This window comes from Pecten maximus, chromosome 17, assembly GCF_902652985.1.
Source record: "Pecten maximus chromosome 17, xPecMax1.1, whole genome shotgun sequence".
NCBI lineage: Eukaryota > Metazoa > Mollusca > Bivalvia > Pectinida > Pectinidae > Pecten > Pecten maximus.
In genome coordinates, this window is record NC_047031.1 from 22,264,526 (window position 1) to 22,277,148 (window position 12,623).

The 12,623-nt window shown below is 36.2% G+C and overlaps 1 protein-coding gene across 9 annotated transcripts in view; it reads right to left on the minus strand.

The window, feature by feature from the left end:
- LOC117315937 (vacuolar protein sorting-associated protein 13A-like) overlaps nt 1-12,623 on the minus strand; it is a 149,391-nt gene that overhangs the window by 46,727 nt on the left and 90,041 nt on the right. For all 9 annotated transcript variants that reach the window (XM_033870364.1, XM_033870369.1, XM_033870366.1 and 6 more), the window contains 10 exons: nt 11,500-11,667; nt 10,623-10,745; nt 10,064-10,210; nt 8,475-8,636; nt 7,458-7,621; nt 6,706-6,811; nt 5,963-6,094; nt 4,928-5,014; nt 4,117-4,230; nt 1,087-1,188 (listed from right to left, as the gene is read on the minus strand). In XM_033870364.1, the coding sequence (XP_033726255.1) occupies nt 1,087-1,188; nt 4,117-4,230; nt 4,928-5,014; nt 5,963-6,094; nt 6,706-6,811; nt 7,458-7,621; nt 8,475-8,636; nt 10,064-10,210; nt 10,623-10,745; nt 11,500-11,667 (1,305 nt within the window). The remainder of the gene's footprint in view (nt 1-1,086; nt 1,189-4,116; nt 4,231-4,927; nt 5,015-5,962; nt 6,095-6,705; nt 6,812-7,457; nt 7,622-8,474; nt 8,637-10,063; nt 10,211-10,622; nt 10,746-11,499; nt 11,668-12,623) is intronic.

Below are 12,623 nucleotides of genomic sequence, written 5' to 3' on the forward strand. Positions count from 1 at the left end.
GATGGGACCTAGATGGGACCGCTACAATTTGCAAGCTGACTAGGCCTGTGGCGGTATAATGTAAACAACCTGTCAATCCAATGTGTCAAATCTGACCGGTGATTCCAATTAAATGTGGTACATTGTAAATAAGCTTTCATAAGTTACAAATTCCTATCATCTTATGCTTTAGAATTCATCTACCGCTCAGTTGAAAATTGAAAAAAAAAATTGTTATTTTTTTTTTTTTAAAATGAACCTCAAAAACGTACCTGCGCACTATACGCGAGTGCGCACTATACCCGAATATTTACGGTATGTGGTACAAGAGTTGAAGGGTGGGAATTGGGTTAGTTGGTGGGGCTACAATGGAGAGGTGGGGTCTTAATTCAGATCAGTTGGTGGGGTTACAATTAAGGGGTGGGGTCTTCAGATCAGTGGGTGGGGCTACAATTGAGGGGTGAGGTCTTCAGATCAGTAGGTGGGGCTACAATTAAGGGGTGGGGTCTTCATATCAGTGGGTGGGGCTACAACTGAGAGGTGGGGGTCTGTGTGTTAGTGAATGCCTGGGTGATGTTAAAGTTAATGGGTGGCCCAGGTTAAGGTGATTGGTGATGAGTTGTGGGAGTAAGGTCAGAGGGTAAAGGGCAGAGGGTAAAGGGCAGAGGGTTGGTTGAGTGTGAGGCGAGTGTGGGAAGTTAGAGTTGAGGGTCGGTCAGGGTCAAAGTAGGAAGAGGATAAACAGGTAGGTTGTGAATTGAAGGAAACTGGAGGGACAGTGATCGGTAGGGTTTGTTGGTGTTGGAGTTAAGAGTGGTGATGGGGATATACTCAGTGATATGCCTGATAAATATGAATAAAAGTTTTCAACATGATTTTTCATAAACACTAATTATAACAAGCAAGTCAGACTCCTTTTGTTCATACAATGAAACCTGACTTTACCAACACTATTAACTGCATCAATGGGTCGGATACGACAGTGTGATGGTAACGTCAGTGTTAGCAACAACAGTGGAGTGTGTCGCCATTTTTTTTAAAAATCAGTGATCAGTAAAGTCAGGTTTCACTGGTATTAATTTTTTGTTTCTGTGTTGTTATCGAGACCTTGTAAAGAACACGCTGGCCAGTCTTATTGATCATCCAGTAGGGACTGTACAGGGAAAGGTCCATACTGCCTGATCCCTTCTTACAATGGAAGCCCAGGTCCTGAGAAAATAAACAAGACAACAAAATATTAACATAAAATTAAAACTGGACCCTGGCACTTCAGGGCTGACATTAAGGCAAAATATAAAGCCTACAGATAAAAAGAAGCTAAAACAAGAGGCCCAAAGGGCCTTAACGGTCACCTGAGATTTGAAATATTTCGGCCAACTAAATTGACCCTTTTTGGCCCCACCCATCAGTCCTAATGGGGTCAGTCTATGAAGAGTATTTGATTCTAACATATAGTAGATAAGAAGATTTTTGAAATTTCAGTCAATTTGACCCTTTTTGGCCCCGCCCACCAGCCCCTGGGGGTCAACCAGGGCCAACATGTACATAACATCAAACTGTAATCCCATGCTGATAATTTGAACCAAGTTAGAATGAATTTCAATACAAATCCAACAAATAATAGTCAAAAATGTGATTTCCCTATATAAACTATAGTAAAGTTTACTCCCTACCCAGGGGCAAACCTGAGACCCCAGGGTCATGAAATTCACAATTTTGGTAAAGCACCTGAAGAGCCTTCCATCTATGAAGAGTATTTGATTCTAACATATCTGAGAGTAGAGAAGAAGATTTTTGAAATTTTAGTCAATTTGACCCTTTTTGGCCCCGCCCACCAGCCCCTGGGGGTCAATTAGGGCCAACATGTACATACCATCAAACTGTCATCCCATGCTGATAATTTGATACAAGTTAGAATGAATTTCAATAGAAATCCAACAAATAATAGTCAAAAATGTGATTTCCCTATATAAACTATAGTAAAGTTTACCCCCTCCCCAGGGGCAAACCTGAGACCCCAGGGTCATGAAATTCACAATTTTGGTAAAGCACCTTAAGACCCTTCCATCTATGAAGAGTATTTGATTCTACCATATCTGACAGTAGAGAAGAAGATTTTTGAAATTTTAGTCAATTTGACCCTTTTTGGCCCCGCCCACCAGCCCCTGGAGGTCAATTAGGGCCAACATGTACATACCATCAAACTGTCATCCCATGCTGATAATTTGATACAAGTTAGAATGAATTCCAATAGAAATCCAACAAATAATAGTCAAAAATGTCATTTCCCTATATAAACTATAGTAAAGTTTACCCCCTCCCCAGGGGCAAACCTGAGACCCCAGGGTCATGAAATTCACAATTTTGGCAAAGCACCTTAAGACCCTTCCATCTATGAAGAGTATTTGATTCTACCATATCTGAGAGTAGAGAAGAAGGTTTTTGAAATTTTAGTCAATTTGACCCTTTTTGGCCCCGCCCACCAGCCCCTGGGGGTCAATTAGGGCCAACATGTACATACCATCAAACTGTCATCCCATGCTGATAATTTGATACAAGTTAGAATGAATTCCAATAGAAATCCAACAAATAATAGTCAAAAATGTGATTTCCCTATATAAACTATAGTAAAGTTTACCCCCTCCCCAGGGGCAAACCTGAGACCCCAGGGTCATGAAATTCACAATTTTGGTAAAGCACCTTAAGACCCTTCCATCTATGAAGAGTATTTGATTCTACCATATCTGAGAGTAGAGAAGAAGATTTTTGAAATTTTAGTCAATTTGACCCTTTTTGGCCCCGCCCACCAGCCCCTGGGGGGTCAATTAGGGCCAACATGTACATACCATCAAACTGTCATCCCATGCTGATAATTTGATACAAGTTAGAATGAATTCCAATAGAAATCCAACAAATAATAGTCAAAAATGTGATTTCCCTATATAAACTATAGTAAAGTTTACCCCATCCCCAGGGGCAAACGTAAGACCCCAGGGTCATGCAATTCACAATTTTGGTAAAGCACCACAAGACCCTTTCATCTATAAAGAGTGTTTGACTCCATAATATCTGAGAGTAGAGAAGAAGATTTTTGAAGTTTTAGTCAATTTGACCCTTTTTGGCCCCACCCCTCAGGCCCCTGGGGGGTGGGGACCATATAATTCACAATTTTGGTTGACCTTCAGCCATAGAAACTTTCTGCCAAATTTCATTGAATTTTGTTAAGTGGTTTTGGAGAAGAAGTCGAAAATGTAAAAAGTTTACGGACGCACGACGGACGACGGACGACGACGGACAAAAGGCGATTAGAATAGGTCACTTGAGACTTCGTCTCAGGTGACCTAAAAAGCTAAAAGAAGAACTTGTATCAGCCAAATATCTACACAAAGATATCTAGTGAAGCTCACAATATGGCAGTCATCCTTCCTCATAGTTACTTCTCTAATGCACAAAATGATGATACAGTTTAAGGTATAGATCCTATAATAGGGTAGGATGAATATATCCTCCACATGTTCTAGGAACCTTAGTAGTCACTTACCATATCCACCACTTACTGAGCCCTTCTAAAGTACCTGAAGGACCATATTAATGAAAGATTGGGTATGCCCCTAACATGACCTTTGAACTTGGATACTTACCACATAAACATTTTGAGCCCCTTAAAGGGGGTTGAAGCGCCACAGAGAAAATATTTTGCGGTTCTTGACCTTTGACCTTAGATACTTACCATTTCCACTTTCTGAGCCCCTATAAAGGAGCTGAAGAACCACAGCGAATCAGGGGGTACATGACTTTTGACCTTGACACTCTTACAATTTCTACCTTCTGGGCCCCTAAAAACGAGCTGAAGGACCACATTGAAAGGTCCATCACATGACCTTTGACCTTAAACACTCTAATAGTTTACACTTCCTGAGCCTCTATAATGGAACTGGAGGACCATAGAGAAAGATTGGTCTCTTGTCCTTTGACCTAAGATACTTACCATTCCCGCTTTCTTTGGCTGAAAGACCACAGCAAAAAGTCAGTCACATGACCTTTGACCTCAGTTACTCACCATTTTCCACATTCTGGGCCCCCTACAAAGGAGTTGAAGGGTCGGGTAATTAATGACCTTTGACCTCAGATACTTACCATTTCCACTTTCTGAGCCCCTATAAAAGAGCTGAAGGACCACAGCGAAAGGTCGGGTATGTCGACTCTCAACAGGTTACGCCCACACCATTCTTTATCCATGTAGTTCGGAATCTATAAATAGATACAAAAGTCAGGTTACCAAGATGCAAAGATCCATTAAAAAAATCTTTTCTCAGGGACCCCGATCTGAGTGTAATGAGGCTATTTTTTCTCAGGGACCCCGATCTGAGTGTAATGAGGCAATTTTTTTCTCAGGGACACCGATCTGAGTGTAATGAGGCTATTCAGTCTAACTAGAAAATGACAGTATGATATTAATGTCCCAGCTCCTATATAAAGAACTTATGATGATACAGTGTCAACATGAACCAAATCTGTTTAAGGTGTCTTAAGGTTTCTCAAAGTATGACATTTAGACCAGGAATTGGAAACTACAAATTTTGTCCCAATTCAGAAGGGGTCAAATGTGACATTCAACTGTATATAGCCACAGTACATGTATGTCATATTTTTGTAAAATATAGATACAGTGCAATCTTTTGGAAGACTCAAAATCTTTTCAAGGGACATATGCTCTATAATATTTTTTGCCTTCTTCAAGATTAATCAAGAACAGAATTGCATGTAGTAGATAAATTTCAAATAAAACTTTTAGACAAATTTATTGTCCGTATTATTAGTTCAGCAGACATAAGAAAGAAAAAAAAGTTAAATTTTAGTAAAAATGTCAATAATTCAATACTGAGAAAATAAGATTTTACAGTAGATGAAAAGTCTGAGACAAATAAAGACTAACTGAAATACTTACTACAATCTCCAAGTTGGACTTTCCGACACCAGCATTAGTCAAGGGTAAATTCTCTCCCCTGTCAAGGGTTTGGTAGCCTTCAGTTCCCTGAAAAATATTTTACGCTTAAACTACGAGAAAGATTTCTCAGTAATATTTGCACACTGGATATAATCTTTCTATATTTACAGCCAGAAAATACTAAAATAGAACGTTTCACACAAAATATATTTCTCCTTAAAACTTTAAATGTAGACATTCACCAGTATTAAATCCTCTTGTAGCAGTTTTCATGCTAAGAACAGTGTGCTTTGTTATAACATTCGAACCTCGATATTTAAAGTCAGCAAGTCATAAAAACTTCTAACCTGATATCCTGAGTATTCAATGTTAAGAGTGTATTTATTGATACATAAATTTTACTGTCAAGATGATATATTGTATCGTCAGAGATGAGATTTTTTACTGTTGGAGGTAGGTATTTTTACTGTCAGAGAGGAGATTTTTTACTGTCAGAGATAAGCTTTTTTACTGTTAGAGAGGAGAGGAGATTTTTTACTGTCAGAGAGGAGATTTTTTACTGTTGGAGGTAGGTATTTCTTCTGTCAGAGAGGAGTTATTTTACTGTTGGAGATAGGTATTTCTTCTGTCAGAGAGGAGTTATTTTACTGTTGGAGATAGGTATTTCTTCTGTCAGAGAGGAGTTATTTTACTGTTGGAGATAGGTATTTCTTCTGTCAGAGAGGAGTTATTTTACTGTTGGAGATAGGTATTTCTTCTGTCAGAGAGGAGTTATTTTACTGTCGCAGATGAGGATTTTTTTACTTTTGGAGATGAGTTTTTACTTTGAGTTAAACAGAGTTGTTGAGTTATCCGATGTCGAGGTAACGGAGTTAACTGTTTTCGAGAAAATTTCTATATTGATTTAGAACGAGAAACTTTGTTGATGCAAAATTACATCATAATTGTGCTAATCCATATAAGCGTAGCTCTGCTGCTAAATGTGCAGAATTTTGCTCTGACAGTACCTTTGTTTAGCTTTTCTAGTCTACTGACCTCTAGCATGAATTTAATTGGGAACGGCAGAAGGTTGTGGAAAATGACTGTCGGACAAAGATGTAGGGTGTACGACTTGGCTGTCATGGAGTCTCCCTCCTCGTAGTAAATCTGTTCACATTCTGCCCAAACCTTTCAAAAAATTTCATTAATATTATTTCTTCATTGAATAAATTTCTTCATTTCAAATACACAATATAGGAAAACTAACACCAAAAAGTCATGGTGAAGAAAGTTTACATTATATAGTTACATATTCCCCATGATAAATCACTATGAAATTTACATTTTTGATGACTAAGCTTATATCCATGATTAGTAAACTTACATTTCAATGACTCAATTTACATTTTGATGACTTAACTTAAATTTGCAATGACTAAACTTACATTCATGATAAGTGATTTTACATATTTGATGACTACACCTACATTTTTGATGACTAAACTTACATTTGCAATAACTAAACTTACATTCATGATAAATAACTTACATTTCTTATGATGAAACTTAGATCTTTGATGACCAAACTTATATCCATGATTAGTAAACTTACATTTCAATGACTAAATGTACATTTTTGATGATTAAACTTTAAATTTAAATGACTAAACTATCATTCATGATAAGTGAACTTACATTTTTGATTATTAACTTGCATTCATGATGACTAAACTTCCATTCATGATGACTAAACTTCCATTCATGATGACTTAACTTCCATTTTTGATGATTGAACTTACATTCATGAAGAAGGGGCTGTGTCCTTGCTGTCCTTCACAGGTCAGCTGTTTGGTGCCGAGGTTGGCTGCTGACCGCCATCCTACAGACTCTTTGGACACTCGGTACCTACCGTAACAATAAAACTTCAGATGATCTTACAAGGGGAGATAACCAAAGTATTTAGATCAGACCATTAAGTCATGGAGCCTTAATAATATCACCTGAAAATAGTTTTTCAGAGAATAATGATAAGTACCCTTTTACAATAACTTAAGGGGTCAAACATCACGTAAAGGCTTAACTTCGATATATATCTCTATCATTCCCTGATCAGCTAAACTGACTAAATTTTCAGAAGTGGTCAAGAGATTTTTGACACTATAACCTTGACTTATGTCCACCAAATATTTCCAGACACTATCAGATATGATATTGTAATGTTAATGTAAACTGACAGGTTACTTAAGAGTTGATGAGATATACACAGGATTTCACCAAGTACACAGCCAGGCACAAACTCCAGCAGAGACAAAACAATCTATACACTAACGACCAATATCATATAATTAGGGAGTAATTTTATAATAACAACATACTCGTCTGTTTACGACCAATATCATATAAGTATAGGGAGTAATTATACCATAACAACATACTCGTCTGTTTACGACCAATATCATATAAGTAGGAAGTAATTATATCATAACAACATACTCATCTGTTTACGACCAATATCATATAATTAGTGAGTACTTTTATAATAACAACATACTCGTCTGTTTCTGAAACAGGTTTAAAGAAGAACTCTCCTGTGTCTGTGTAGATTGTGTGTAGGGGGACGTCCATCGTCTCTTCGGCTAGTACCAAACCACACGAGGAAATCTTGGAGCCTTCACGATAGTACACCTCCACTGTCTGAGGCAAATGGTTCTTAACCTATCAGACATAATATATATAACAGCATTAAGTAGGTGGTTCTTGTCTTGGAAAACAGTTAATAGGGGTCTTGTGATTAAAGGGGAGAATCAACATAAAGTATAAAGTGAAATGTTTGTGTGTACTTTCTTTTGTGGATTGGTGATTCCAAATCATATGAGTAAAAACTTTCATGGTTCGTCCATGAAACAATAACATAACAATAATACATCTGTGGTTCCCTAGCAACATCATTAAACAATGAAATCAAATCTATGGGAGGGGTGGGCCCTATAGCTGAAACATGTAATCAACGCTCTGCAATAAATCGGACCATTGAACGAATCTCTTTGTTTTGCTAACCATTTTTACAGAAATAACGAAAGTTTACATACTACAAATATTCCAAGTTATAACATATGTTTTGAGTCACTATCATGAAAAGTTGTTAATTTCCTGATGAAGTGTACCCTTATATAATAACGTAAATCACCAGTGACCCATTTTTATTGATTTAAGAATGTTTGAATGTTAATATATTTGTAATGATCTAAAAAATAAGCATCCATCTTAAGACTGTCTGTATAACATGTATGTCCCTCCTCCTGTTGTGATGATTTTACCGGCCGTTATTGTTCAATGTCCTATGGACACATTTAGGTCATGGAAACTGTACACAAAATGTATACAAAGCTTTATTATAGGAACTATGCTGACAATTTCCGAGTGTACAATTGTTCTAAGGGAGACCACTGTGTGTCCAATGTGGTAATCTAAACTTCAGTGCTTTATAGGAAGGCACTGTATGAGAGCTGTCCATACCAGTTCATTTGTTCTAAGGGACATAACTCCCTGGCATCTGAGCTGTTCGTACCTGTACGATTGATCTAAGGGAGACAACTCTCTGTCCAATATGAGAGTCTGTACACACAACCACTGCCCAGACCTCGTTAGCACTCGTCCTGTTGTTGATCTGGTACAGTCGCTTCTCTGCTCGCTTAATAGTCACCTCCCTTGTGGCATTGTACTGCTCCATCTACACAATAAAAACAAACAATTATATCTACAAATAAATATTACTAACAATATATACATCAACACTGCTCCATCTACACAATAAAAAGAAACAATTATATCTACAAATAAATATTACTAACAATATATACATCAACACTGCTCCATCTACACAATAAAAACAAACAATCATATCTACAAATAAATATTACTAACAATATATACATCAACACTGCTCCATCTACACAATAAAAAGAAACAATCATATCTACAAATAAATATTACTTAACAATACATACACCAATAGTAAAAGTTATTTCATTATTTTTTTTTAAGTTTTATCTTCCTGTGATTGAGATGTTAGTCTATGACATATTGATGGGTTCTTAGAGAGGAAATCCAATGTCCGGTACAATCTATGCTACATACCCATTTAAACTTTCCCTACAACTCAACTCACACTAACAGTCATTTTTGATATAATGGTTTATTTCTGCATCATGTATTCTTGTGATTTTTTAAACAAAATTTACTGGACAGGAGATTTCATATGAAAATAGAATGTATTCTATGTTAAAATAATCCATCCACACAATAGTTGGTTGGGCTTTTTACATTGAAGATGTTTTTTTTTCTTTCTATTCCTCCTTCCTGTATAACAATATTTACCTGGAAGATGAGTTTAATCACATCGCCCTCCTGTGTGACAATATTTACCTGGAAGACAATTTATTTCTCGTTGCCCTCCTGAGTGACAATATTTACCTGGAAGACAATTTATTTGTCATCGCCCTCCTGTGTGACAATATTTACCTTGAAGACAATTTATTTGTCATCGCCCTCCTGTGTGACAATATTTACCTTGAAGACAATTTATTTGTCATCGCCCTCCTGTGTGACAATATTTACCTTGAAGACAATTTATTTCTCAATATTTACCTGGAAGATGAACTTTTTATCGTCTCCCTCCAGTGTGACAATAATTACCTGGAAGACAATTTATTTGTCATCACCCTCCTGTGTGACAATATTTACCTCGAAGACAATTTATTTGTCATCGCCTTCCTGTGTGACAATATTTACCTTGAAGACAATTTATCTGTCATCGCCCTCCTGTGTGACAATATTTACCTTGAAGACAATTTATTTGTCATCGCCCTCCTGTGTGACAATATTTACCTTGAAGACAATTTATTTGTCATCGCCCTCCTGTGTGACAATATTTACCTTGAAGACAATTTATTTGTCATCGCCCTCCTGTGTGACAATATTTACCTTGAAGACAATTTATTTCTCAATATTTACCTGGAAGATGAACTTTTTATTGTCTCCCTCCTGTGTGACAATATTTACCTGGAAGATGAGCTATTTCTCGTCTCCCTCCTGTGTGACAATATTTACCTGGAAGATGAGCTATTTCTCATCTCCCTCCTGTGTGACAATATTTACCTGGAAGATGAGCTTTTTCTCGTCGCCCTCCTGTGTGGCTTTGATCACAGAAGCCTTCCGACTCAATACACTCTTCTTCCTCGTGAATAAATGGAGCTGGCGAGTCGGAGACAGTTTGACTTTCATGTTAGAGGCGTCATCCGGCATCTGTCAGGGGAGATAACTCACATCAAAGGGAATGGCAATATACATGGCAATAATAGTCCATACAAAAATCTTACAGACTTGGCGAGATAACTTCAAGAAGGGGAAATGGCTTCATTATGAGAAATAGGTTTATGAAGGGGAGATAACTTCATGAAGGGGAATAGCTTCATCGAAGAGAAATAGCTTTATGAAGGGGAAATAGCTTTATGAAGGGGAGATAACTTCATGAAGGGAAATAGCTTTATGAAGGGGAGATAACTTCTTAATGAGAAACAGCTTTATGAAGGGGAGATAACTTCTTAATGAGAAACAGCTTTATGAAGGGGAGATAACTTCTTAATGAGAAACAGCTTTATGAAGGGGAGATAACTTCATTAAAAGTGAGTAATGCTTCATGAAATGCTGAACTTACCTCGAAGGAGTTGTCGAGCTTCATCACCATGGGAATGCCTGTGTTGTTTTTGATGACATAGGGGGACATCACAACTCCTGCCTTTTCTGTCGGCTCCACCAACTGATAGGCCTCGCCAAACGACTGGAATTATAAACACAACATTTAATATTTTAGACAAATAAATATGTTTATACTTAAATTGACTTCAATACCATATTTGTACATGGTCAATGTCTGAACTTTTATGGAGATCTGGCCACAAGAGGTGATAATGAGAAGAGCTAGTAAGATAAATTTTATCTCTCAGGAATAAAAATCAAGACATATAATATCAGTGACAGCTACTTTGCACTTTTTAACTGGATTAAGATAATGTTATGTTTCTTGTGACTTCCTTCCTGGATATTCAGATATATGGTATAATATGATAATGAACAGTACATGTAATTTAACACTTTCTTACAATTAGCAGTAAATGAAATTAAGTAATGAATGATATGAAGTAGAATATGCCAAAATGCTGTTCATTTAATAAACAGAACATGATACTAAATGATAATAAGCAAAGCATGATAATAAACAAAATATGATAATAAACAGAAAAAGATAATAAGCAGAAAATGATGATAAACAGAACATGATAATAAACAGATCATGATAATAAACAGAAAAAGATAAAAAGCAGAAAATGATGATAAACAGAACATGATAATAAACAGAAAAATATAAAAATCAGAAAATGATGATAAACAGAACATGATAATAAACAGATCATGATAATAAACAGAAAATGACACAAAAGAGAAAATGAAAATAAACATATAACATGATAATAAACAGTACATGATAATAAACAGAACATGATAATAAGAGGTATATATGATTAATCCCTTACCTTGCCTAGGTTGTTTAACACCTCCAGACATGTTTTAGACATGACCAACTGCAGGGCATCATTTGACCTAATGTTGACGGACATCTTTGGTGGAGGCAGGACAATGTTTTCTGACTCACCGTCAACTTCATCGTCCCCAATCACCGGGAGATCCTCGTTCATTGTCACCTAGTACACAGACGATGTAATGGTTTAAAGTCCTTCAGAAAAAACTTTAGTCTTTTGAAATGTTTTATATTTTAAAGGTAAAACCAAAATCATGATAGTGAACTTTCAAAAAAAAAAAGGAAATTGATTAAGAAAGCTTATAAATACTGTAAACATACATTTTTGCATCTTTTTAAAAAACTTCTCTTGACATTCTGCTAAATTCTAAATATTCTATTAATTGCAAATATATCATGATGTTCTTTTTCATGTACGGTGCTTGCACCAATTCATAATGGCTTAAATTTGAGTGTGACAAAATAAAAAAAAGAGACCCATGGGTCTTAACAGTCACCTGAATCTAAAACATATAACTAAACTATGCATTAACAATGAATTTCTAAACAGTTCCTATATAAATAACAATGAAGTTTTGCCCCTCCCCATAATTCTAATAAATTTTGAATCATTCCTAAGGAAATGGCAAAAATAATGCTCAAAAAATGTTGTTTTCCTATATAAACTACAGTAAAGTTTAGCCCCTCCCCAGGGGCACACATGAAACCCATGGTCCATAAAATATTGATTAAACACCTAAAGACCCTTCCATCATTGAAGAGTATTTCATTCTGCCATATCTGGCCAAAAACATCGGATTTCCGTCCAGAAAATGATCAGAGATATATTATCATTTTATATGATTTTTCCCTTTATTTTCCCTTCACTTCCCTTCTCATTTGACTACTTTGTCCTTGAATCTTGAAGGTCAATGTCAACTATTTTAATAACTATCGAAGCCAGAAACTCATGCTGTAGATGTGCTATTTCTTTTATCAAGTATGTGTCAGAATAATGAAAGAAAAACATTTGAATTGCAATTCCTGAATAATTTTGAATTTTGACAGGAATTTTTTTTTTTCAAATTGCCATATCTGCATTATTTTTGATGATTGGACCTTGAAACATTTCACAACCTT